Source organism: Falco naumanni, chromosome 5 (genome assembly GCF_017639655.2).
Source record: "Falco naumanni isolate bFalNau1 chromosome 5, bFalNau1.pat, whole genome shotgun sequence".
NCBI classification, from domain to species: domain Eukaryota; kingdom Metazoa; phylum Chordata; class Aves; order Falconiformes; family Falconidae; genus Falco; species Falco naumanni.
The window spans coordinates 71,998,123-72,025,342 of NC_054058.1; the positions used below are offsets into that span (position 1 = coordinate 71,998,123).

At 61.9% G+C, this 27,220-nt stretch overlaps 2 protein-coding genes across 2 annotated transcripts in view; one reads left to right on the plus strand and one right to left on the minus strand.

Moving 5' to 3' along the window:
• Positions 1-3,897: 3,897 nt before the first annotated feature.
• Positions 3,898-27,220, minus strand: part of SND1 (staphylococcal nuclease and tudor domain containing 1) — a 128,781-nt gene continuing 105,458 nt past the window's right edge. Inside the window, exons 17-24 of the mRNA XM_040595037.1 lie at positions 7,008-7,196; positions 6,591-6,732; positions 6,272-6,395; positions 6,097-6,166; positions 5,628-5,741; positions 5,338-5,541; positions 4,633-4,677; positions 3,898-4,251 (exon numbers count right to left, since the gene is read on the minus strand). Of these exons, the coding sequence (XP_040450971.1) occupies positions 4,186-4,251; positions 4,633-4,677; positions 5,338-5,541; positions 5,628-5,741; positions 6,097-6,166; positions 6,272-6,395; positions 6,591-6,732; positions 7,008-7,196 (954 nt within the window). The 3' untranslated portion in view covers positions 3,898-4,185. The remainder of the gene's footprint in view (positions 4,252-4,632; positions 4,678-5,337; positions 5,542-5,627; positions 5,742-6,096; positions 6,167-6,271; positions 6,396-6,590; positions 6,733-7,007; positions 7,197-27,220) is intronic.
• LRRC4 (leucine rich repeat containing 4) lies at positions 13,974-16,308 on the plus strand. Its single transcript, XM_040595038.1, has one exon. It carries the CDS (start codon positions 14,314-14,316, stop codon positions 16,270-16,272), a length of 1,959 nt encoding a protein of 652 aa, XP_040450972.1. The 5' UTR covers positions 13,974-14,313; the 3' UTR covers positions 16,273-16,308.

Sequence of the window (27,220 nt, forward strand, 5' to 3'; positions counted from 1 at the left end):
CAGACCCGAGCTCCCCAGGCTGTGCTGGGGTGCCCCTGCACCCCAAAATCCACAGGACAAGGGAAGCTGGTGGGTGCATGGGGGACACGGGGCCGGTGCTGGCAGTACATGAGCTGTCATTAACGAGACGTGTTAATTACCTGCCTGCACTTGGCCTGAGACGAGCTGCCGCGAAGTTGCAAGTTTGAATGAATTTTTTTCTATTCTAGTTCAATTCCAGTTTAATCCCCTCTCCACTCGCTCCCTGGGCTCCGGTCTGGGGCCGGGATGGTGGCACTGCAAGACAGGGACCAGACCCTCTGCGGGACATTGTCCCCTGAGCATGGTGGTACTGGGATGGGCAGGTACTGGGACGGGACTGTACTGGGATGAGACTGTACTGGGCTGGTGCTGTACCGGGGCGGGACTGTACTGGGATGGGAATGTATTGGAATGGCGCTGTGCTGGGACGGGGCCGTGCTGGGATGGAGCCGTGCCGTGCCGGGGCCAGGGCGGTACTGGGATGGGTCCTGGCTGGGACGGGGCTGTGCTGGGATGGCGCCGTGCCGTGCCGGGGCATGGGCTGAGCTGGCTGGGGCTGTGCCGGGGGGTCCGTACCGGACGGGCTGTACCGGCGGGCCGAGGCCGGTACCGGCAGGTGGTGCCGTTTCTCTCTCCCGTCCCGGCGCTCAGGCTGCCGGAGACCGGCCCTCTGCACCGCCCAGCACCGCCCAGTGTAGCCCAGTACCGCTCAGTACAGCCCAGCGCCACCCAGTGCGTCCTAGTCCCGTCCAGCACAGTCCCAAGCCAGCGCCAGGGTCCCCAGAACCAGCACCCCCCACCCCTCCGAGTTCCCAGTTCAATCTGGCGCCTACTGGGCTGCAACTGGGGGCTCTTTTGTTCCTGTGCCAGAGCCACGGGGACAGAACGGCAGCTGGCTGTCCCCTCCATCCCTGCTGCCAGCGGAGCGCGGGGGTCCCCGGTGCTTCGGAGCAGGGGCTGAGTCACTCCTGCCCCGATGCCATGGAGGATGTCGGGCTGGGGATGGGGGGGGTGACAGGAGGAGCCCCAAGAGCCCCCCGGGGATGGGGACACAGGCAGTGACGGCACAGGGATCACCAGAGGGAACGATCCCTGTGCCATGAGGGGACTGGGATCCCCTGGCTGGGGACATGTGGTCCACTGCCATGGAGGGCTCTGGTGTCCCCAAGGACACCATGGGATGCTCCCTTCTTACCTGGGAGCTCGGGGTGGGGAGGTACCCAAGGGGCGGGTCCTGGTCCCTTGGTCATGCCATGATAGGGGGGGTCCCAGCACCTTCTGTTTGAGAGGCACCCCCCCCACCCCCCCCCCCGTGTGACAGGAAGGGGTCATGAACACTGCCACCTCCTGTGACACCCATAGTGTCACCCGTGGTGGCCGCAGCCCCACTCATGACCAGAGTGTTAATTAGCAGCAGAGGCGATGAGCCCAGTCTCATGTCTGGCTCCAATGATGGTTTCAAGGACAAGCGCCAGAGAGGAAACAGGGAAGAGCCAGGAAAAGTCACTGGACAGGCGGCTGTGCCGGGCTACCGGGCGCTGCTGCCTGCCAGCACCCAGGGGTCCCCACTGAACCCTGCCTGCCCGCCGGGGACCAGGCAGGGGTCTCCCCATGGGGACAAGGATACTGAGCGGGGTCCCTTTGTGGTCCTGGGGCCACCCAGGGATGGAAGCTCGGGGTGACCCCAGGGTCACCACCTCCACAGGGTACCCTCCAGGTACCTCCTAAAGACCCCATGTGGTGTTCCAGAGACCTCCCCACCCCGAGACACTTTCCAGGGACATCCAAGTGCCTTCCATAGACCTCCAGGGACACCAATGGGATGACCTCAGAGACCCTCAAGGACCCCTAATAGACCCTTAGGACTCCAGTTACACCTCAGAGACCTCCAAGGACCCTCAAAGACCCTCAGAACCCTCCCTAGGTATAGCCAGAGACCTCTAGTGACCACCAAAGATCCCCAAGACCCCCCAGAGATAGCCATAGAACTCCAGGGACCCTCAAAGACCTTGCTAAGGCAGGTAGAGCTAGTCAGGCTGGGGACAGGACACAGGACAGGGATGTTCCATCCCTGCAGCTGCATAAGGGACAGCTTATGGGGACAGAGGACATTTTGGGGGGGGTCCTAGCCCAGGGTAGCCCAGATCAGGATGGAGGAGCTGGGTTGGACTGAGAGCAGTGGGGGACAGTCAGGGCTGGGACTGGGCTGTCCCCAGGGACTCCAGCCCAGGGGTGGGCTGCAAAATGCAGTGATATACGCTACAGCTGGGGGGGGAGCAGCCACCCATGTCCCAGCAACCCCCCCCCTCCCGCTCCACAGCCATGTCAGCAGCACCCCCACCAGCTCTTCCTTTAATTATGATCATTTGCTGGTGTTAATTATTGAAACTTGCCACACAGTGCACTCCACTGTAATTGTGTTCAAATTAAATTAGTGCAGCCCTATAATTAGCTCCCCAGGAGCAAGGTGGCCAGCGGGGATGGGGTCTCTGCCAGCAGGTCTCACCAGCACCCCCCCCCCCCCCCCGCTTCCTCCATCACAGTCATCAATCAACAGTGCCGTGGTGCCAGGGACAGTGGCACCGCCATGCAGCTGCCCATGGGGTGGCATTCACAGGTGTCCCCATGGACACATGGCAGTGAGAAGACCGGGGACCAAGCTCAGCATCACCCCGGGATTGGGATGCCTGTGGGCTTGGGGTGGAGAGGGCACAGGCCCAGCACCCATCATGGGAGCCAGTGGCACTCCACCATGCACCAGGGTGCAGGTGGCAGTGGGAAGCCCATGCGACATTTTGGTGGGGCTGCTGCCTTCCCCTGCCCAGCTCAGGTCTGGGGGCTGTGGTGCAGGGTTGAATTGTGGTGAGAGCTGAAGTCAGACCTGGGGTCAAACATTGACACCTGGAGTTGAAATTCAGGGTTGGGGTCCAGGATTGGGACTTGGGGTTCAGGTTCAGGGCCAGGAACCACACTAGGGACCGGGAGTTAGGGGGTCATGGTTGGAAACCAGGGGTTGAAGTGCATGGTTGGGACCCAGGGTTGGGACTTGGGGCTGGTGTCCAGGCTGGGACCCAGGGTTGAGTTCCTGATTTGGGAGCTGAGGTTGGGGCTCCATGGTTGGGACCCAAGGTTGAGGTCCATGGTTGGGACCCAGTGTCAATGACCATGTTTGGGAGCCAGAGTGGAAGTCTATGATTGAGACACAGGGCTGGGGTCCAAACTTGGGACTCAGGGTTGAGGTTCAGGTTTGGGATCTGCAGTTGGGGTCAATGGTTGGGACCTGGGGTTGAGGTCCACGTCTAAGGGCTGTGGACAGAACCCACTGTTGAGGTCCAGGTCTGGGACCTGGGTCTGGAGTACATGGTTAGAGACCCGAGGTTAGAGTCCAAGGTTAATGACCACGTTTGGGACCCAGGGTGGAGGTCCACAATTGCATCCCAGGATTGGGGTCCAGGTTTGGGTCCCAGGGTTGAGGTCCACGGGTGGGACCTGCAGTTGGGACCCCGGGCTGAGGTCTAGGATTGGGGTCCCAGGCTGGGACCTGGAGCTGCAGGAGAGGCTTGGACCAGACTCCACAAGGTTGCCACTGTCCTAGGGGCAGCCCCCACATCTCCCTCCACGCACCTTCCATCCAGGCACCTCATCCATGCCCCTGGCTGGTGCTCAGAGCTCACTGGGGCAGGATGAGATGGGGGTTGGGGCCTCTGGGCTGCAGCGCCCCATGGGTGGAGGACCCTCCCCAAGACACCACAGCTGGGAGGGCATGCCCGTGCCTGAGGCATCTCTCCCTTCCCAGGCAGACGAGATGACACCCTTGGGGGTGGGAGGGGGTGACACCAGCACAGAGGGACCCCCCCGGCAGGGAGAGGCCACGGCTTGACGCTTGACTACTTTTATTTGGCCTCTGAAGCTTTAAATACAGGCCGGGGGGGGCGCTGGCTGCGGGCAGGACAGAGGGGGGGCAAATTCAGCTGTCAGTCAGACCAAGGCAGGGGGTTGGGGGGCTGGGGCCACCCCCCACCCCAGCATCCCCAGGGTATGGAGCTGCGGCCTTCCCCTCAGCTGCCCCGGCCCCCAGGGGACAGGGTGAGATGGGATGGGACAAGGGCGAGACAGGACGTTAGTGTGGTGGCGGCGGTGGGGACGTGGGCCCCGAAGCATCCCTCAGCGGCTGTAGCCAAACTCGTCTGCGTCGTCCGCGCGGAAATCCCCGTAGCGCCAGAGGTTCAGCTGCAAGACAGGGTGCAGGATGGGGCCACATCCAGCATCAGCCTGGAGATGGGGGGGGCTGCATCCAGCATCATCCCCAGAGATGGGGGGGCTGCATCCAGCATCACCCCAGAGACAGGGGGTACCACATCCAGCATCACCATGGAAATGGGGGGCTGCATCCAGCATCACCCCAGAGACAGGGCGTACCACATCCAGCATCACCCCAGAAATGGGGGGGGGGGCACCGCATCCAGCATCACCCCAGAGATGGGGGGGACTGCATCCAGCATTGTCCCTGAAGATGGGGGGTACCACATCCAGCACCCCCCAGCCAAGGGGTCTGCAGCAGACCCTCCAGAGGACAGAGGGGCCAGCTCCCACCTGCCCCCCCTCACTTACCCGGGCACTCTTGGCTGTCTCCTGGGCATTCAGGTATTCGGTGATCTGTGGGGACAGAGGCCAGTGGGATGAACCTGTGCCCTCTCCTCTGCCTTCCTGGGGGGGTTTGAGGGTGGTGCAGTGCTGTGCACCCCTGGCAGGGTCTGCCTGGCCATGCTGGGGACACACCCCCCACTCTATCCCTCTGTGGCACACATTACCCTGCACCCAGGGTTGGCGGAGAAGGATCCCCACGGAGGGCAGGGAGGTGAGACCCCCAGCCAGCACAGCTCCAAGAAGGCGGCCAGGCACTGGGGTGGATGTGACCAGTGCTTGGTGTCTCCCTTCCCCTCCCCGTCCCCAAGCCCCCAGACAGCCACCAACCACCACCAGGCCAGGACTGATACGGTATCAGGTATGCGAGGGATCAATTACTGCTCAGCTGCCCGTGCGGCAGAGCCCACCCTGCTGACAGCAGAGTAGGGACCCCTCATCACCCCAGCAGGATAGAGGGATGGATGGGTGGATGGATGGAGAAACGGATGGATATGTGTGTGTGTGTGTGTGTATGGATGGGTGGATGGATGGATGGACAGACAGGTGGATGTATGGATGGATCAATGCATCCATTGATCCATCCATGCATCCAGATGGATGGATGTATGGATGTATGGATGGACAGATGGACAGACAGATGGATGGACACACCCCCACCCCAGCACCTACCACTTTCTGGAACTGCTTCTCCTTGCGCACCTCCACCATGACCAGCCCCTCCTTGACCAGTCCCAGCCCCACATCGCTCTTGGAGTCAGCGAACTGGAGAGTGACGTGAGGACAACCTGGTCCCAGGTGCTCCACGTTGAGCAGGCACTGGGTGTTCTGGATGTCCCGCACCACGCTGTCCACTGCGTCTGCCCGTGCGTCATCCTGCAGCACCGCATAGTGTCAGATCCCACAGTCCCATCAGAGACCCAGAGCCACCCCCTCCCTTCCCTGGGCACCCCCATACTTACATCCTGGGGCACCTGGATGAAGGCGAACTTGTATTCAGTGGCTTGTGCCGGCAGGACGCGGGTGCTGAAGGCTGGAGGCAGAGTGGCCAGGCGCGTGGCAGGCAGTGTCTCCTTCTGTAGGGGCAGAGAGGGTGCCAGGGTTAGAAGGGCACCCAAGGGTGCTGGGCACCCCAGCACCCAGCCACAGGGATGGATGGATGGACGGACGGACAAATGGATGGATGGATGGATTGATGGACAGATGGATGGATGGATTGATGGACAGACGGACGGATGGATGGATGGATGGACATATGACTCTTCACCCCAGGACCCCCTGTCCCAAAGGCAAGATCCTGCCCCTGCCTGATGCTCGGCAGCTGGGGGACACAGCCACTGCACCCCTGCACAGCTGGAGCTGGGGGGCTTCAGTTGGCACCCCAGGGTGCCCCCCACCCATGCCCCCTGCCCCAGCATGGTGAGCACTCACGTTGCCATAGTCAATGTAGAAGATATGGACTTTGGCGGCTGACTCCACCTTCTCCACCCGGGCCCGGTACCTGGAGGGTGGGATTGGGGGTGTGTGTCACCCCAAAAACACACCTCAGCATGGGGCAACGCTGCCCCACAGCCCCACGCCAGGGGGAGCAGGACCTTCTCCTCACCATTCTCCATCGACAAACTTGGCAATGCAGAAGTCTCCACGGCGCGGGGCATAGGAGCCCTCCACGGGCGGGTGGCTGCCCACCTCGGCACGCATGTTCTCCATCAGCTTCTCCAGCTGGGCACCTGCAGAGGAGCAGGATCCAGCACCCGCCTCCAGCCACCCTCATCATTTGCCCCTCATTTAGCCCAGGACATGACTCTTTGGGGGGGCTTCACCTGGCACCCTGATGCTTGGGTATGGCAGTCCCCTGGGAGCTGTGTGCCCTCTGGGTGGGGACACACATAGGGACTGCGGGGACCCCAGCCCTGTCCCCGTACCTGTCTCCACGTCCTGCACGTAGAAGTGGAGATCGTCGGTGATCTCCGTCACGAAGACAGGCTTGTAGTTGGTTGCGCGCTCCTTCTCCTCCAGCACCGGCACCACCTCCTCCACTGGGGTCTCCTCGTAGTGGGACCATACCTGGGATTGGCAGGGGGACATGACACACACTGGCTGGGGGACCCCATGGCCATGCTCGATGCCACCAGCAAGGGGATAGTGGCTGTGCTAGCACCCAGCAGCTGGAGCATCCCTGGTCCCTGGTCCCCAGCACCGTGGATCCCATCCGCCTTGGGGTGGGGACCTCCCTCTGGGCAGGGACATCTCTTGGCCTGGGGACATCCCTTGAGGTGGGGGCATGGGGACATCCCTTGTGGTGGGAACATTATTCGGGGACAGTCCTGCCCCATGCTCACCTTTTCCTTCTTCTGCCTGGCAGCCTCCTCGGCAGCCAACAGCGCCTTGTAGTAGGGGCTGCGCTCAGCAGTGAAGTGGACTTTGGAGAGGGCATGCTCCACCAGAGCCACTGACAGGTTGAGGCCCTCGATGTGTAGCCATCCGATGAAGTTCCCCGCCTTGTCCATGCTCTCCACCTCCACCTCCACCTGTGGGTGCCCGGTGGGGAGGGATGTTAGCCCTTTGCACACTCAGCGGTAGGCAGGATCCATCCACATACTCGTCCCCACCTCACACCTGCTCTCCCAGCCACTGCCTTCATCCCCACACGTTTGGCTTCATCTTGGCTGCTTAAAACTTCATCGAGCAATAAAATAAATGTCTGGATATGACGGAGTTTGACTGGCCAGGTGGATGTGCGTCAGGCATGTGTCCAGCTTAAGGCCATCCCAGCGCAGGGTCTGGCAGGCAGGGTCCCCTCTGCTATTCCCCTGGCACCCAGCTCTGCTCCCTGGCACCCAGCTCTGCTCCACAAACACCCAGCTCTGGTCCATGGCACTCAGCTCTGCTCCCAGCAATACCCAGGGAAGGGAATCAGCAAGAGATGAGGGAAGGAGGGTGCAAGGGATGAGGGCAGGAGCACGCTATCCTCTGCATCTCCAGCTCCCTGCCTGCACCCAGGAGCAGCTGGGGAGCACAGGTAGAGCCTGGAGCCATGCAGAGCCAGACAGGGGACTGAAACAGGGCTGCTAGGGCAGGCTGCGCCCCCAGCCCCTTGTCCCCCAACCACTGCTTGTGCAGGCAGACATGCCTGTGCCATGGCTCTGCCTGCAACCCGTCCTATGGTGTCTGCTTGCCAAGGAGACCTGGAGCTCACATGGCACCTAGAGTAAACCGGAGAGCAAACGAGTGTGCAAACCAGAGAGCTTACCGGGGTGTGCAAATGAGTGACAGCAAACCAGGGAAAGCAAACGAATTCGCAAGCTGAAGTGTGTAAACCAGAGGGAGCAAAATGGAGTGTGCCAGCCTGTCAGAGCAAAGTGGAGTGTGCAAACCAGCCAGAGCAAACTGAAATGGCCACCTTGCACACCCCAGTGCAGGTTGCACACCCTCATGCACCCTGCACACCCCCATGTACCACTTACACTCTGAACATCCCTGTGCACCTTGCACATCCCTGTGTGCATCCTGTGTACCACCCTGCACACCCCCATGCACCCCACGTCTCCTGTACACCCCGCACACCCATGTCTGCATCGCCCCACACACTGCCACAGTGCCCACGACCTCCGGGGTCCCTCTTCTGCCTTCTCCTTACCTTGGGGACAGTGTCTGTCCCCAAATTCAGTGACACTGCCCAGGACCTCTGAAGACTGTTCTGCTCTGAGCTGGGGACCGGCGAGGACCCCCAGAGACCCTCACATCTCCCTTTCCAGCAGTTCTGCAGGGGCTGAACCAGGGCCAGCTCCAGACCACCGTGGCAGCATGGCAGGTGTCCTCACCACCCCGTGACAAACCTACCAGGTCCCCTTTCCCAGTGGCACCCGTTACTGCCTCAGCAGCTCTGCCGGGACCAGTAATCTCCGTTAATCCTGTAATGGGAGTTAAAGCCTCAAAACAACGAAATTTGTAAAAAATAATGCTCCCTGCAAAACACATGGCATCAGCTGGCATCTCACATGGCACAGGGTGTGCAGGTATGGGGGAGCTGTGCAGGGACAGGGGGAGACACGGACACTGCTGGGAGATGTGTCCCCCATTGCCATTCCCGGGCAGCGATCTCAACCATCTGGCACCAAACCCAGGTGCCACCAGCCAGCACAGCCAAGTCTGGCTCTGGAGACATGTGTCAGCCCTCCTGGGGACAAGCTTGGTGTCCCCCAGAGCTCCCTCTGGTCCCCAACCTGGGGGCCTGTAGCCTCATGGTGCTTTGGGGGTGGGCAGGCAGGGGATGTCATGCAGGCAGGAGATGCCAGGCAGGCAAAAGACACCATGCAGGCAGGAGATGCCGTGCAGGCAGGAGGTGGCATGCAGGCAGGAGATGCTGTGTAGGCAGGAGATGCCGCAGATGAAGCACACAGAACCAGCCGTGCCCAGCATCCTGGGCAGCATCTGAACCCTGCCCCGGGGTGGGGGTCTGCCTGCCTCCTGCCCCAGGCCAACCCCGCTGTGAAGAGCTGAGCCCTGGCATGAGGAACACCCCCCAAAACGGGTCATCCCACCATGAATCCATGGCGTTTCTGCACACATAAAGCCCCTTTGAAAGCATTCGTGGGGCGGCAGCGAGCCAAGGCTCCCCGCACGTGCCCGGCATGCTGATCGTCTCCACTGCCTGCCTGCCTGCTGCTGCTGCCGATGGAGAGAAGGGAGCCTGGTGCCCCCACAGCATCCTCCCTCTGGGGGGGCTGGACCCCTCCTGGTGTGCCTCGCTGTGCTACAAGGGCTGTGCCTGTCCCCCCCGCCGGCCACGGCAGGTCCCGCCTGGGCTTTTCCAGCAGTCCAGAAATTCGTTTGCTTGGTACTACGAGTGGGTGATGAGCCTCCCCCCAGGCAGGCCACCCCGCCCCGGGCAGGGTAAGTGCCGTGCCCCCCGCCCGTGGTGGGCCCGGAGCCATGGAGCCGGCTGCACCGCGCCCGGAGCAAGGCTCTGTCGCGGCCTCGGGCACAACGCTGCATTCCCATCTAGCGGCAACCCGACCGAACGGCAGCAGGACGCGGCGCTGCCAGTGCGGCACCCCACGCGTCGGCGCTGGCCAAACGCAGCCCCTGGGCAGCCCCTTCCCAAACGACCCCTGCGCTGGGCCAGCACGGCTGTAAGCATAGCTGCCAGCTGCGCACCCAGTGCTGGCAAAGCCGGGGCACCCATGGGTGCGTGCAGCAGCATGTGCCTCAGCTCCCGCACACAGCTCAAACACGCGTGCACAAATGCACACGCTCAAGCACAAGCAACCACGTGCCACACAGACACGTCTCCTGCCAGGATGCTGGGAATCTGGACCCCGCCGCCTGCTGCCTGCACCCACCGGCCTGGCCAAGCAACATGGGGTGCCCCCACCTGCCGGCACCCCTGCCAGGAGCCAGGGGTGCTCCCTCCTGCCTGCACACCTGCCTGCTCCAGCGAGCACTGACCCCAAGTACCACAGCATCGTGAGGTCTCCCGGCGCTGCACCGACCTCCGCTCCATCTGCCAGAGCATCGGCACTTCACTGCCTGCATCCCTCCACCATCGATCCCTTATCAGGGGCTGGTGGCTAATGGTATCTGCCTGGCTGGCAGTCGCTCACCCAGTGCTGCAGCGGGGCCGGCAGCCAGCTGGTGAGCGGCAGCGGGTGCGTGGCTCAACACCACGGTGCTGCTGGGGACGGGCAGAGGGTCATCGGTATCTTCCTGCAGCCCCTTTCAGTTGCTGGAGCTGAAGCCCAGGACAGGGTTTGGCTCGTAGCCAGTGCGGCCACCGGGATGGCACACGTCATGCTAGGTGCGCGACAGGCACCAGCCACACCACCCCCCACCAGGGATGTAGGGAGAGGCGAGGTCTGAGCTGAGCAGGAGATAGATGGGCCCTTTGCTGCTTTACAGGTGCCACGTTGTGATAATTTAATTACCCTGCCGTAGCCTTCTGTGTGGTTAATTGTGTTTGGCTCCACTGGTGCTGCCGGACATGGAGCTGTTTCCCCATCCTGAAGCTCATCAATCCTGTCATAACCTTTCCCTGCCACTTAAAAAAGCCTCGCAGCATCCCTCTTCCCTTCCACCGAATGGGCTGCCGGCACAGCGCCTGCCACAGCACATGCGTGGCACAGCCTGAGGCTGCTGGCATACCAAGAGGCAGGATGAGGCCGCTGGGTCACTTGCTGGCCCAAGGGATGCTCATGCCACCTCTAGCCAAGCTGGTCCCCAAGAAGCAGCACCCCATGCACGTGTGGTGTGACCTCCATAATGTTGCAGGGCGATGCTTCGGTGGCAATGTCATCCCCGTCCCCTGTGCCACCCCTCTAGAGCAGGGTCACTGTCATGGGGATGTTAATGGACTCACAAGAAGATCTCTGCTTCAGCAGGGACTGGGTACAACTGCTGGTCTCTGCTGTGGGTGACACAAGGCCACCAGGTCCTGCAGTGCCCAGGGGACATCGCTGCCACACCTGGCAGTGGGAAACACTGAGGGGGCTGCAGAGTGGCTCCCCAGGGATGTGCCACCAACATGGGGACAGTGACCCCAGCTGGGCTCTGGCACCCTGCAAGGAACAAGGACAGGAGAGGATTGTGGAGTGCCCCAGGGTGCTGTCACATGGGGTGACCCCAAGAGGCCAAACCTGAACACCCACCAGCCCCACAGGGGTGCCTAGCCAGTTGGGTGGCACTCGGATGACATGTTCCACACAACCAGGGAGCAGGGGGTTGGGGGTTGGGGTAACAGGCCGACCAGTTGGGGGTCCCTGCCTCCCATCCCTGAGCCTCCTCTGCTCCCCGCCCCCAGGCCGTGCTGGGGTGGGACCAGGTCCCTGCCAGACTGTGCCAACAGCCTGGCCCTGCACAGCCCCTGGTTTGGGTGCACAGCCCCTGCTCCCAGGGTGAAGGGTGGGCTGCAGTCCCACTCCCTTGCGCGGCTGGTGCTGTTGGCATGTCCCAGTCTTGTGACCCTCCCCATCCCACCCCATTCCATCCTGACACAGGGCTGGGAGCCCCACAGACACGGAAATCCTGCATGGGGTCCCCAGGGATGCCCACCCTCGCATGGTGCAAGCACGGCTTTGATCAGACACCAGAGAATCCACATAAGATTGGGGTGGGTTTTACCTGTCCCTCTCCCCCCATCACCTCACCCCAGGTTGCCCACCTCCAGCACCTCCTCGCTGCCAGCCTGGGGGGCCGGGGCACCCCCTACCCAGGACCCTGAGGTCACCCATCCAGCAGAGGAGCCCACCTGCTTTGGCACTGCCGGCGGTCCCACAGGGACCTGCTTGGTGCAGCAGCCCACGGGGGTGAGCCAAGCTGAGTGCCACACTGGGGGGCCCCTGGCCCCCCACCTGCACCCTCCATCTCTTATACTAATTAAAACTCGGCAGAGGCTGCTCTGGAGCTGCCGCTCAGGACGGATCGGTGCTGCCGGCAAAGCCCTCGGCCACTGGCTGCTCACCAGGGGTGTAAAACAACGAGGTGGGGGGAGGCTCGAGGGTGGGGGCCATGGCCCCCTGGCAGCTCTCTCCGATCCCACTCTGCACCCCCCCCCATGCAGCCCAGTGGCAATGCGCAGCGGGGTCCCACCCTCACCTTGCAGCAGGGACCACGCCAGTGCCAGCACCCATGGGACCCCAGGGGTGCTGGTGTTTGCCTCCCACTGCTGTCCCAGGGGTTTGTTACCTGGCTGGCACTAATTATCCACCCGCACTGGGACACCCCGTGGGTGCCAGCAGACAGGGGCAAGGCAGAGGTGGGGGCAGCCCATACCCCAAAAAGCTGGTGGCACCCACGCACCCATCACCCCGGCACTGTGCCCACTCCCCAGCCAACAGCGGCGCCAGACCCATGCCCCCCCCCCCCCCCCGCCAACCGCTGCAGAGCCGGGTTTGGGGTCTCCATCAGTGTCCTGGCTTGTGTCGGGTCTCAGACTTGTGTCCTGCACGTGCCAGGGGGGCTGTGCCCGGGGGTCTGCGGACCCTTACTCAACTGGTCAGCCTCGCATGGGGGGGCTGTGGGTGGGGTGGGGGCCGCCAGCCGCGGAAGGAACCGCATCCCCCCCCATCACCTTAAAGTCGCCGAGCTGCTCCGCTAGCACCGCGCCGCCTCCGTCCATCCGTCCGTCCGCCCGCCCGCCCGCCCGTCCATCCGTCCGTTCCGTCCTTCCTCACCCCGCGGCCGCGGCGCTCCCCTCCTCCGGGGTCAGGGGGCTCAGGGCCGCCAAGGCTGAGACCCCCCCCCCCGGGGGGGGGCTGCGGGCAGGGGGGGCAGGAGGAGGAGGAGGGAGGAGGAAGAGGAGGAGGAAGCCCATCACCGCATCTTCCTTCCCGAGCAGCCAGACCGAGAATAGCTCCCGGCCGCCGCACCGGCTGAACCGGGGCCCCTCCGGAGTGGGGCGGGGGGGGGGGCGGAGGGGAAGGGGGGGGGGGCGAGGGGGGGGGGTGTCGGAGAGGCCGGCGGTGCTCAGCATCCCCCGCTGCTGCTGCCGGGCTCCCAACACGATGCGTCAGCAATCCATCCGCGCTCCCACTGAAGGACAAAAGGATGAGAGAGCCGCCTGCGCGGCTGCCGCCCGCACCGCCCGCACCGCCCGCACCGCCGGGGCTCCGCGGGGCCCGCACGCCCGCTAGGACCGGAGGATGCCCGCCGGCCCCGGGGCCGCCACCGCCACCGCACTGCGCGGCCGCTGAAGGCGACACTCGGCCCACGCCGGGACGCGGGACACAGACGAAGGGGGGGGGGGTGACGGGACCCCCCCGAGCGGACCCGCTGCCCGCCGCCGCCGGGGCTCTCCCCCCGCCGGCAGCCCCCCCCGACGCGGCCTCTCCTCTCCGCTACCTGGTGTTTTCTCCCCTCTCCCGCGAGGGCTTTTCGCTATTTATTTATTTATTTTTATAGATTTCTAATTTTTTTTAATTTTTTTTACATTTTTTTTAATTTTTACCTCGATTTTTTTTTTATTTTTAGCTTTGATTTTTATTTTCTCGAATTTTCATTTTTTTCATTTTTTTTTCTCCCCTCCCCCCCAATTTTTTAAAACATCATTACCGATCCCCCCTGCCTGCCAGCTGCTCCCCGCGGGCGGGGGCCGCCATGCCGCGGCGGCCGGGGCGGCCGGGGCGGCCCCACGGGCGGAGGTGCGAGGCGCGGGCAGCGGCGGCGGCGGGGCTCGCCGCGGCGGGGGGGTGCCGGGCCCCTGCTTAGCCGGGCTGCCCCCCCCTGCACCGCAGCCTCTAGGAGCCATTTTGTCTTTTTCCACCCCCCCCCCCCCCCCCGAGCCGCCCCCCCCTCCCGCCCCGGCCCCACTCCCCCACCTTTGCTCGGCGCCGAGCCCCCCCGGAGCAGCCCCCCAAGCCCCTTCCCCAGGTAGGTACGGCTGGAGAGTGAGGCTCGGCCGGGAGGGAGGGCGCCTCTTTCCTCCCCATCCCCCCAGCACCTATTGTTGCTTTTTTTTGGGGGGGGGCTAAATTTTCATTTTTTCCTTCTCCCTCCCCGGCCCCCCACCCCCCAGCACCGCGACCCCCACCCCCCCCCTCCGGCCAGCCAGGCCCAGCTTGTCGGAGCCAGGAGAGGGGGGGGGGCCCTGAGCCAGTTCTCCTTTTCACGCCGACATCCCCAGACGATGGTGAATGATGAACGTGCCACATCATGAAGCTCTTGTGGCAGGTAACTGTGTACCACCACCGCCGCCGCCGCGCCTGGAGAGCTGCCCTGGTCTCCTACCTGACGGTACACGCGTGGATTCTATACGTTGCCGCCGCCTCCCCCGGACCCCAGAGCTGCCCCTCCGTTTGCTCCTGCAGTAACCAATTCAGCAAGGTGGTCTGCACCCGTCGCGGCCTCGCCGAGGTTCCCCCTGGGATCCCCTCCAACACCCGGTATCTCAACCTCATGGAGAACAACATCCAGATGATCCAGGCGGATACCTTCCGCCACTTGCATCACCTGGAGGTCCTGCAGTTGGGCAGGAACGCCATCCGGCAGATCGAGGTGGGGGCTTTCAACGGGCTGGCCAGCCTCAACACCCTGGAGCTCTTTGACAACTGGTTGACCGTCATCCCCAGTGGGGCCTTCGAGTACCTCTCCAAGCTGCGGGAGCTGTGGTTGAGGAACAACCCCATTGAGAGCATCCCCTCGTACGCCTTCAACCGGGTGCCCTCCCTCATGCGCCTGGATCTGGGTGAGCTGAAGAAGCTGGAGTACATCTCTGAGGGGGCTTTTGAGGGGTTGTACAACCTCAAGTACCTGAACCTGGGGATGTGCAACATTAAGGACATGCCCAACCTGACGCCCTTGGTGGGGCTGGAGGAGCTGGAGATGTCGGGCAATAACTTCCCCGAGATCAAACCGGGCTCCTTCCATGGGCTCAAGTCCCTCAAAAAGCTCTGGATTATGAACTCACAGATCAACTTGATTGAACGGAATGCCTTCGATGACCTGACAGCACTGGTGGAGCTCAACCTGGCCCACAACAACCTCTCCTCCCTGCCCCATGACCTCTTCGCCCCGCTGCGGTACCTGGTGGAGCTCCACCTGCACCACAACCCTTGGGACTGCGACTGCGACATCCTCTGGCTGTCGTGGTGGTTGCGGGAGTACATCCCCACCAACTCTACCTGCTGCGGGCGCTGCCATGCCCCCCTGCACATGCGGGGCAGGTTCCTGGTGGAGGTAGACCAGACCTCCTTCCAGTGCTCGGCACCCTTCATCATGGATGCCCCCATGGACCTCAACATCTCCGAGGGACGGGTGGCTGAGCTCAAGTGTCGAACTCCTTCCATGTCCTCCGTTAGGTGGTTGCTGCCTAACGGGACAGTCTTGAGCCATGCGTCCAGCCACCCACGCATCTCCGTCCTCAACGACGGCACCTTGAACTTCTCCCACGTCTTGTTGACGGACACCGGGGTTTACACCTGCATGGTGACCAACGTGGCGGGGAACTCCAATGCCTCGGCCTACCTCAACGTGAGCACGGCTGAGCTCAACACCTCCAACTACAGCTTCTTCACCACCGTGACGGTGGAGACCACCGAGATCTCCCCGGAGGACATCTCCCCCAAGTTCACCAAGCCCGTGCCCACCACGTCGACGGGCTACCAGCCGGCGTACACCACCACCACCACCGTCCTGGTCCAGACCACGCGGACGCCCAAGCAGGTGGCGGTACCCACCGCTGACTCCGGCGACAAGATGCAGACCAGCTTGGACGAGGTGATGAAGACCACCAAGATCATCATCGGTTGCTTCGTGGCGGTGACACTCCTGGCTGCGGCCATGCTCATCGTCTTCTACAAACTCCGCAAGCGGCACCAGCAACGCAGCACCGTGACAGCTGCACGGACGGTCGAGATCATCCAGGTGGACGAGGACATCCCGCCGGCGGCGACAGCGACCACGGCGGCTCCCACTGGCGTATCAGGTGAGGGGGCAGTCGTCCTGCCCGCCATTCATGACCACATTAACTACAACACCTACAAACCGGCACACGGGGCCCACTGGACAGAGAACAGCTTGGGGAACTCTCTGCACCCCCCTGGGACCACCCTCTCTGAACCCTATATAATTCAGACCCACACCAAGGAGAAAGTACAGGAAACCCAGATATGACTTTTTTTTGGGGCTTTTTTCTTCCCACCCCCCACCCCCCCTGAAATTACAAATGCAATAGAATGCACAAAAACAGAACAAAAAAAACCAAACTACAAAAAAAAGGAAAAAAAAATAGACAGCAACTTTTGTACAGAGCGGGGGAGAGACTTTTTTTTCTTGTACATGCTTATATATTAAATCTATGGGCTGATAAGCAGATTATATTAAAATTTAAAAAAAAACAACAAACAAACCATAAAGAAACTATTTTCTAACTCGCAAGTTCTATTTAAAAAGAGGGAGAGAAAAACAATTCAAATTTGTAGAAACCGGAGCAGCGGCAGCAGCGGCAACGGCAGGGCCCCGTGCACAGTACAGCGCGGTGCAGCGTGGCGCGGGGGAGATGCCGTAGTGGGGAGCGCAGAGAGAAGCCCGGCGGGGTGGGATGGGGGGGGGACTGGGGGGGGGGGAGGGGGCAGGATGCGGCCAGACCCCCCTTCCACGGCACTGCCCTGGCTGCATGCCACCTTCGCTGGCCATGTTGGCTTCAAACCAGAGCAGGGAGTGGGACGGCGGTCTGAGCCGCCGTGCTGTGCCAAAATCTACCAAATGCAATAAAGAAATTAATTTTGGGGGTTATTTTTTGGGGGTGGGGTGGGGTGGCGGGGTGGTGCAGCCTGTGGACCGGGGATGGACATCTGCAATGTATTAAAGCAAAAAATTAACAAAAAATCCAAGACAAGGGGAAAAAAAACCCCAACAAACTCCAGGCGGGTGGGTGCTGGGCGTGCGGGGGGAGGCCGGTGGTGGGGAGGGGGGCCAAGGAGCGGGTGCCCCCCACCCTGCTCCGCGCCCCCTTTCCCACTGCACCACATCCTGCAGGCCCCGGCATGCGCCGCCACACCGGTGTGTGCCGCCGGCACAGGGCTAAGGCTCCTGGGGGGCTGGGGGGCCCCTGCTGGGAGACCTGACGTATGATTGTAGACCACCTTCAGCAACACGCTGCGAATTTTAGTCCCTTTCTTTTTGGGGTGGGTGGGGTGGGTATCCCCCCCTGCCCTTCTCCAGGTGGGGGCAAGGATGGGGATCCCCCCCCCAAGCCTACCCCGAGGGCTGCTCGTGGAATGGGGGGGGCTGGGAAAAATTAAGGGCTCGGGGTGGGGGGGGAATGCTCAGCCCGGCGACAGCAGGGGGCCGGGGGAGGCCACCAGCATCTGAGGTGGCTGCCGGGGGGGGGGGTCCCGGCGGGGACGGCAAGTGCCTCGTGGGGGTCCTGAGGGGCTAGGGGGTCCTGGGGGGGAGCACGGGCAGGGTCGGGCAGAGAGGGGGCCCTCCCCGGCTGCTCGAGCACTGGAACTACTTTAATTTCTTATTTTAGCTTTAAAAAAAATTACCTGAGGGTGTCACATTTGAAATAAAAGTTGGGAGGGGGAGGGGGGGTGTGGGGCGGGGGGGCTAAAGGTGGGAAGGAGACGCAGAAGTTATATCTATATCTATATCTCTCTATATAAACACCAGAACGATCTGACTGTACTCTGAGAAACAAACAAACAAACAAAAAAAAACAAGTGTATTTTTGTATTTTAATAAATATTGTTCAAAATTTGTAATGCCGTGTCCCTGAGGGGTTAAGCCAGCGGGTTGCGGGGGGGCTGCTGCGTGTCCCCCCCAGCAGCCTGCGGCCTGAAAGGGTTTCTGTTGCTGCTTTTTTGTCTTCCCAGCAGTAAAAAGCTTCCAAAAAATCGCGGAGGGGGAGGCGGGGAGGAAAATGGAGGGAGCTGGCGATGGGGGCAACACGTGGGGGGCTGCCCCAAATTGGGGGTGGTGGGGGGAATGTGCTGGGGAGAGGGGGGGACATTGCCAGCTTGGTGCCCCCCAGCTCGAGCATCCAGCTGGGTACCCAAGCGTGGGACCCCTGGCGTCACCCGCTTTCAGGCACTGCCATGGTGGGCACCCGGTTAAAGACACCGGGGCACCCCCCCACTGCGCAACCCCCCAGCCAGGGCACATGGGATGCCCCCCCTGTCTGGGGGGCTGGGAGGGGGGGGCGGGGCCGTTACCCCTCGGATTTATGGGTTCCCTGGCTGGAAAAATCTTAATTCGCCATTAAAGGAGGGAGCGGGCGCAGACGAGAGGGAGGATAAAGCCGGGAATGAATCACCCAGCAGCGGGTCCCGGCTGCCCACGCTCCAAGATGGTCGGGCAGGGGAAGGGGGATGGAGACCATCCCCAGCACCACAGCAGGGACAGTGGGACCCCTGGCTCTGTAAGGACACCGGGACGCCAGGACCCCCAGATGCCGCCAGCAGGGACACGGGGTGCCCTGGGTGATGGTGGTGGGATACCAGGACCCCCGGCTGCGTGGGGAAATGGGGACCCCTGGGTGCTGGTGGCAGGGACATGGGGTGCCCTGGGTGCTGCTGGTGGCAGGGACATGGGGACAGCTGGGGGCAGCAGGGTCCCCAAGATGCCGCCCCCATCCTAGCCTTTGCGGCAGTGCTGGGATGACTATGCCTGCTGGCAGCCCCAGGGCCACCCTTGTGCCATGCCCATGTCCCTGGGCTGCCTCTGGCATTGGGGTTGGAAAAGAAGCTCCCCAGGGACCCCATCACCCGGCTCGGGGATGCTGAGGGGAGGAGATCCCCCAGCACCCACCTTCACCGGCTCCCGTGCTGGGACCGAGCCCTCACGTAGTGCCTTGCCACCACAGAGCCATCACGGTTATTGCGTCGGGAGTTAAACATCGGGATTTTAGTTTTGGGTTTCTTTTGTTGTTGTTGTTTTTAGGCTTTTTTGCCTTATTTTGGTGAAATCCGGGAAGGTTTCTATCAAAACCGTATGTCTGGTTTTCTCTTTATTCCCAGCTTTTATCACTCCGGCTGATCTGCTAATGCAAACATTGCTCCCCTTCTTCCTCACGTCAGGCTGAGCTCCCTCAGCCAGCCCCGGCTTTGCTGGGGGGCCTTCCTCCCTGCCGGCACCTCTGCACTCCTCCTCCCCGTGCCAGCCTCTGCTGGGGCCCGGCCGGGCAAGCGTCCCATTAAAACCTTTAATTCAGCAGCAAAGCAGGAGGGGATGGAGTTGAAGTTGACATATTGATTTTATTTAAGCACTTAGCTTTAATTTTAGCCTTAAATTAGAGCACCCGAGTAAATCAGCTTTCTGCCAGTGTAAAAAAGGGCTGGAGGGGAGTGTGGGAGGGCGCGAGGGGTGATTTGCGGTGGGCACGGAGGGGCTGCAGGTGGCCAGGGCATGCGCCAGCTCGGCGGGGCCAGCAGAGGTGGGCTGGGGGCTGTGGGGCCAGCGGAGCCAGGGGCTGCAGGGGGATGGGGCCACAGTGGGACCGGGCTGTGGTGTCATCAGTGCAAGGGGCTGTGGTGGGATGCAATGGAGGGGGTTGCAGCATGATCAGTGAGGTTGCAGTGTGATCGGGGGGCTGCAGTGTGACCAGTGCAAGAGGTTGTGGTGTGATGCAACGGAAGGGTTGCAGCGTGAGCTGAGGGGCTGCAGTGTGAGCAGTGGGGTGACTCTGGTGTGATTCAGTGGAGGGGCTGCAGTGTGATCAGGGGGGCTGCAGAGTGATCGGGGGGTTACAGAGTGATCAGAGGGGTTGCAGCGTGACTGGGGGGGCTGCAGTGTGAGCAGTGCAAGAGGTTGTGCTGTGATGCAATGGAGTGGCTGCAATGGCATCAGGGTCTGTAGTGTGATCAGCGGGGTTGCAGTGTGATCAGGGGTTGCAGTGTGATCGGCGGGCTGGAGAGTGATCAGGGGCTGCAGTGCTACCGGGGAGGGGGTTGCAGTGTGATCAGTGCAAGGGGTTGCAATGCAATGAGCTGGAGGGTTGCAGCATAAGCAGCATAAGGGGCTGCAGCGTGATCAGGGGTGTTGCAGCATGATCGGGGGCTGCAGCGTGATCAGTGCAATGGGCTGCAGCGTGATGTGATGGAGGGTTGCAGCATGATTGGGGGGGCTACAGTGTGAGGAGAGGGGCTGCAGAACAATTGGGGCGGTTGCAGTGTGATCAGTGCAAGGGGTTGCAGTGTAACTGGCTGGAGGGTTGCAGTGCCAGCAGCCCAGGGGTCTGCAGTGTGAGCAGGGTGGCTGCAGTGCGAGGGGCTGCAATGCAAGCAGGGGGCTGTGGTGTTATCAGGGGGTTGCGGTGTGAGCGGTTAAAGGGGTTGCAGTGCACACGGGGGGCTGCAGCATGCTTGGGGGAAGCTGGGGCAGTGCTGGAAGTGCCACAGCACCAGAGCCAGCCGGTCCCTGCTCCCAGGGCTGGGAAACTTTTCTCCCTGCATCTCCCACTGTCTCTGCAGGCTGGGGGGCTGGCAGTGCTGAGAGGGGGCCAGGGCTGCGGGCAGGGGGCTGGCAGCAAGGGGGCCAGGGCTGCAGGGACAGAGTGGCACTGGAGGAATGCTGGCAGTGCCGAGCGAGGGACAGACGGATGTCCAGGCATACGGACGAGGGCGGGTGGGTATTTGCAGGCAGCCCCGTGCAAGCGCCTTCGTCACCAGCTTCGCAGAGCCATGCAAAAACCGGAGCGACAGGAATATAAAAGCCTTTCATTGGCAGCTCCGGCGGCGATGCCAGGCACGGGCCCCCCCCCTCACACACACGCCATCCTCCCGCCGCCCACCCCCTGCGCTTTTTCTGGGGGGGGGACAGGAGATTTCAACTGCCGGAGATGCTTTGCCACTCGCTGCCGACAAGCAGCCTGGCTGGCAAGGGCACGCTGGCCCCCGGCACAGGCAGCAGCCGGCAGAGCAACGAGGCGGGGGGGGGGAGGGGGGAGCTGGTAGGGCTGGGGATGCCCCATGCCGAACCCCACCAGTGCATGGGTACCCCCTGCAAACCACCCTATGGCTGCCCCACGGCCACCCTATGGCAAGGTCTCCATCCCGGAGGGTTTAACGAGGAAAACAGCCCGGAGGGGAGCGGGGGCTGAGCAGCAGCTGCAGCATCCCGTGATTAAAACCTATAGGCTTGTTAAGGATAATTTCTATGGCAACCTCACTGGCGGGGACCGGCCTCTACACTGGCACGTGCTAGCGGGTGCCAGTGACTCTGCCAGCACCCTGAGAACGGGATGGGTTGCCCCACAGCACATCCCCGGCACCGCTGTGGTGGGAGGTTCCTGACAGCTCCCTACTCCCCCCGCCGTGGTGGGCGCAGGTTGGGGCACTCAGCCGGCGTTGGGGGACGATGGGCAGGTGCCGGGGCCTTTTCTTTCACCGCCTGCACAGGCAGTGGCAGGTTTCAGCAAAAGCAGCTTGGTAATTAGCCGCCGTGCTTGGGAAAAGGCAAATATTTACTAAATAAGAATATGCACTTTCAGGAAAAAAGCAAATGTCACAGCAGCCACCAAGAAACCCCCGCAGTGACGGGACTGGGGGGGATGCTCCCTGCGCCTGCCCCAGCAGCTGCGGCTGGGAAGCGGTGGGATGCAGAGGTGCCCACCAGCATGGAGCTGGGGCACCCAGCCCCTTGTCATGGCATGGGGCACCGCAGTGGCACTCCCGGGGGGTGCCCCTACCCCAGTGTCACCGGGCAGCCATCCAGGGCCATACCCGCCACGGCAGGCAGCCGTTACGGCAGCGTGGGCTCCCAGCCGCTCGGCACACAACCCGACATGGGGCTCCCGTTAATTATTCTTATTGCTGCGGATATTTTTGGCTCTGGTGCTGCAGATGCGTTTTTTTTCCTTTTTTTTTTTTTTTTCCCAGCTCGGCGGGTTTGCGGCGGCAGTGTGCCGTTACATGCCCTGAGACCAGCACTGCTGGTTGGGCCCGGCGGGGTTTGGATGCTCTCAGAGGAAGGACGCAGGAACGGGACAATGTGTTCACATGCAGGAGATTTAACGACCAGTAATTTCAGGCTGGATTCATCAGAGCATGACAAAAAAGCCCGCTGGATTTGGGGCCTGAGAAATTCCACCGACGGGGCAATTTTCTGGTAATCCCAGAGGATTGAGCAACTCCTGCCAGGACTGGTGCAGCAGCCACCACAGCAGAAGACTGCTGGGGTGCTGGGAGGCACATGGCACAGGGGGTAACCCCCCCATTGCCCACCTGAGCTGGGGGACACACCTTAACACTGCGATCGCAGTGGGGGTCCCCATGGGGATGGCTGTGGCACGTGTGGCTGCTGGTGCCGGCATGGCGCCGGCATGCATCCAGATTATCCGAGTGCAGAGCCGTGAGCTGTTGATCCTCCTGGAGCACCACTAGCGGCACTGCGGCTGCTGCCAGCCTCAGCCTCCTCCTGCCCAAAATGAGCCAGGGTGGGTTAGTCACCGGCCCGCTGGCTTCACCTGGCCGGTGAGTCAGCAGCCACTGGAGCCACCGGGTTAAAAATATACCCTCAGCCTCCTGGCAGGCGAAAGGATGGGGAAGAATTTGGCTGCCCCCTGCCCTGGCATGGGTCTCCCCACCCCTGGGCAGCACACATGTCCATGCGCCACCGTGGGAGACTGATGAACCACTGCCGGGACCCCCACCGCAGCTACATGTGGTGGCTGGCTCCTGCCCTGCTGGGTGGGGATCTGGCACCGGCCACCCCTACAGCCCCCCCAGCCTTCTGCTGTCAGTGCTGGGGGGAGCAGTGCTAGCAGTGTGCCTGGCGGTGCCACCCAAGTCCCTGGGGATGTGGCCAGGAAAGGAGTACCCCCTCCCAGACCAGGGCTTGGGGACCTCTGCCCTGCGCCGTGTCGCTATCCCAGTCCCCACCCTCACCCAGGGACATCGCTGCAGCAACTCCCTGCATGGCAAAGCCCCTGCGAGATCCCAGCCCTGGCTGGTGATGGGGACCCAGCACAGGGTCCCCACAGCTGACATGGAGACCCCCACATGTGGCACGGGGAGCTCAGCCAGGAGGAAGAGGAGGATGAACAAGGGCAGTGGAGGAAAGAGGGTGGGTGAGCTGGCTGAGGGCTGCACTGGCAGCACCGCAGCCCCAGGTGGGTAGACGATGGACGGACGTCCTTGTCAAGATTAAAAATACCCAGAAGCAAGAAGCTGCAAGACGTCTGAGCAGCAGCCACCAGCCCTCCCACACGCCGCTGCTCCCCTCCAGCTGCATGCCGCGCGCCGGGTATGCATGGCACTGTCCCCGCTCCAGGTTCTACTGCAGTGAGTGGGGAAACTGAGGCACAGCTGCTGTGCTGTATCCCAGCTCCCACAGCGGCAGCACCGCAGGGCTGTGCTAGCACTGACCGAGCTGCCACTGCCTTCCAGGCCACTTTCCCGGTTGTTTTTTTTTTCCCCAAGACTGAGCTGCAGACTGCGGCAAGTGCTTTTTTTAAGGGGGAGAGGATTTTATTTGCCATTCCCCCGCCCCAAGTAATTAGGATTGCAGCACGGGCGGCTGCCGGGCCCATTTGCATAAACAGTTTAGCAACTGCCGAGGCTGCTTTGCATAACGAGCCGCTGTGCCGCACCCCATCCCCACCTAATTGGCCTTATGGGTTGGAAGCTCCTAAATTGGGTTAATGCCGAAGCAGGTCAGGAGGATGGCACAGTGTGCTGTGGGACCCCCCCCTATCCCATGTGGGGTCCCCCACGGCTGCAAAAACCTATCGGACAGAGGACGTGCCATTGTGGTGTGACTGCAGCTCTCCAAAGCTCCACCTCGACATCCCGGGGCAGCATCCCAGCTTCCGCATGGCCTCCCTGCTGTGGCCACGTGTTGGCTGCTGCGGCCGGCTCCTGGAGGTGGAGCGCATCAGTGCCGGGTGAGCAGCCTCTGCGTCGCGCCGGTAAAGCCTGGCGGGACCCTGCAGACGGCTGGCACCGTATAGACACAAAATAGTCTGCACCTTGGGGAAAGCCGGCAGCCTGGCCGATGTAATTAAATCAGGCACCTTGTCAAAATAAGGCTGCTCATTTGCACAACACGAGCACAAGGGGGGAAGGGGTGGGATGGGGCTCCAGTACCTTCACAGCATTGCCTTGGCGCAGGCGACTGCAGCTGCAGAGTGCGCCCGTCCAACACTGGGCACCCCACCGCATCCCAGTCCCATCCCATGCCACGCTTTGCACACCCTTGGTCCCCATCCCCAGGAGCTAGCAGAGCCGGCACGGCTGCGGGATGGCCACCCCTTGGGCCACAGCAACATGCTGGTGCTTGGCTGGGTTGTGCCAGGATGTGACACTTAAAGGCAAGGGCTGTTGCAGAGGCTCCAGTGTCACTGAGGGTGATGGGTTCTGCCACCCAGAATGACTCCTTCCTATCACGGCAGGAGAGGTGCCTTTGAAGGGGGAGCACCATGCCTTGGCTGGAGGCAGTTTTTGCCCACAATTCAATAACTGGTCCCTCCTGCGGGATGACGACCCCGGCAAGCACAGTGGCAGGTGGGGGATGCTTGGAAGGATGCTCTCCTGCTCTTTGGTCTGTGGTCTCCAGCCCCGTTTTTTTCTCGAAGGCTCCGGCAAGGAGTGAGGGCTGAGACCTACTGGCATGGGCTCATTTTGTTTTTAACGAGCCCTGCCAGCATCCAGGCCAGAGCTGCTTCTCCCGGAGGACTCTGGCTCCCTGCATCCCAGGGAGGGGGTTGGCAGTGCTGAAGGCAAGCAGGGACCGTCACCGGGCTCGTGGCACACAGCAGCGAGGGGCTGGCAGACAGGCAGGCAGGGAAGCTCTCTGCCTGCTCTGCAGAGCAGTGCCTGCCCCTTCCCAGCTCGGCACAGAGCTGTGGCCTCCAGGGCTCCCGCAAACTGCTGACACAGCAGCTGGAGCCTCTAATTAAAGCCATAATGATAAAGGAAAATGGGGGCTCCACGGCAATCAATACAGGAAGAACCCCCCCCCTCTCCTGCAGGGCTTGGGTTGCTTGGACCCCTGTCCTGGGGGGATTTACAAAGCTGATATCGAGATGCTCACAGCAGGATTAGCAATTCCCCATGGGGTGAAGCTGGGTTCAGCCCCACACATGGCAGGGGGACAGGGAGGGGACAACAAGCACCATAGCAAGGATTTCTTGACAGATGCCTGGGTGCTGCCCATTGCTTTTCTCTCCACCAGTGAGGGGTGTGTGTGCAGTGTGACCTGTGATCCCCAGGCTCCTGCTGCAGCCCAACAATTTGGGGGAAAAGTGGGGACTCCCTGCTCTGGGCAGGGATGCAGAGGTGGGTGCCAGCACCTGAGGGGACCCTCATCCCAGGATGTTCGAGTGGCTGCCACATCCCTGCGGGACGGGTGTCTTGCTCCGGGGAGGGGGGGGGTACTGGGTACTGGTGCTGGGGAGGGACCAGCTGACACATGGCCACCCAGCCCAGGCCACCAGCAGTTGTTAAGCCCCATCATTGCCTGCAAATAACGAAATGGCTTGCCTGCAGGGTGTCAGCGGCTGTGCGCCCAACATGCCCCCGGGTGCTGTAAAGGAATAAATCCGCTATTCCATGTAATGGATTGTATATAATGACTTGGAGAGGTCACCGAAGGGAGCAGTATTGTTAACAGCACGGAATAATTCCCCTCCTCTTCTCAGCCAGGTCCTCAGAGCTGGCCCTGGGAAATCTTGGACAAGCCACACATGTTGCTGGAGCAGCACTGGTTCATCCAGCAGCACCATCCTGGGCGGCTTTGCCGGCAGAGCCGAGCTTTGTACCTTGGGGTTTTCATGGGCATCAGTACTTGGGGCATCCCCAGTGTGCCTGCAAAGTGTTGGCACTGTGGATGGCACAGCACAGCTCTGCCAACACGGTGCAGCTCTGTGCCGGCACAGCTTTCCAGCTCGCTCCTGCTTGGGTCAGCATGGATGGAGGCAGCTGGTTCCATGCCACTGTGCTGTCCCGGCTAGGGGGGTGCATAGAAATGTGCCAGCGGTGACCGAGTGCTGTGCCAGCACTGGCCCTGGGTGGGTGACACATTGCCAGTGCACCCATTGCATGTTTGGGTACAGGGTGTGAAGATGCATATGCTGGCACAGAGCCGGGCGCCATCGTCTGCCACCCCAAGGAGCAAACCTCCTCCTTGGAGCTCATCCCCTGCCAGGTCTGGGATGTCACCTCCTGTCCCTGTCCCCAGCTTCTTGCATTAAAACCCTGCGTTTGAAGTGCATGAATGAAAGAGGTGAGGAAAAAAAAGGGAATAAAAAATAAAAGGCTTCTTTCTGCTCAGTTCCTGGAGGACTCGAGCATTTAGCCGAGGAGTTTAAAAGCCTGCTGACCCGGCACGCGCCGGCAGCCGGGATTATGGAGAGAAAACCTTCAAAGGGCCCCAGGGGCTGGGGGGACGTGGGCAAGGGAGGAAGAAGATGAGGTGCTGCCGGCCCGGCCAGGCGCTGCCTGCGCTGCCCGTGCTGCCCGCGCCAGGCTGTGCGCAGGGAGGGCGAGCCAAACGCTCTAAAAATATAGGCCTGACCCTGTTCTAAAATTACCGCTCGGCACCCGCCGCTGGCAGGAAAATCGGCCCCGAGCTGCGGATCCGTCAGCGGGAACGGCTCCCGCTGCACCTCCTGGCTGGAAATGCTGCATTGCAACAAGGGCCGGGGGCTGGCAGGGCAGGGGCGGCTGGGGGCGCTGGAAGGGGCTAGCAGGGGCCGGCGTGGGCAGCTGCCTTGGGGACAGGGGACATTTGGGGGGCATTTCCCGCAATTACAGCACCAGGGTTTTTTGCAAGGAGGGTGTTTGGGGGGCTGGGGCCATGTCTGTCCCCCCCCCAGCTCCACACGGGGCAGCCATGCTGTGTGGCCCCACAGCAGTGACACTGCCAGCGATGGATGGATGGATGGGCAGCTGATGGGGGATGTCCCCATCATCCAGTTGCCACGGAAACGGAAGGGAATCCCTCCAGAGAGCATCCATGCCAAACCCCGGGACCCCCTCACGCTCCAGGAAAGCAGCAGGCATACAGGCAAGGACAGCACTCCCCCCCCGCCACGTTGTCCCCCCACACCCTGGAAGAGAGCTGCCACAGTTTAAGAGCCCCATTGTGCCCAGGGACAACGGGAAGTGTGCTGGGCACCAAA

What these genes read in the sequence shown, in the direction of transcription:
- LRRC4 (XM_040595038.1), top strand. Translation starts at nt 14,314, where the DNA reads ATGAAGCTCTTGTGGCAGGTAACTGTGTACCACCACCGCCGCCGCCGC.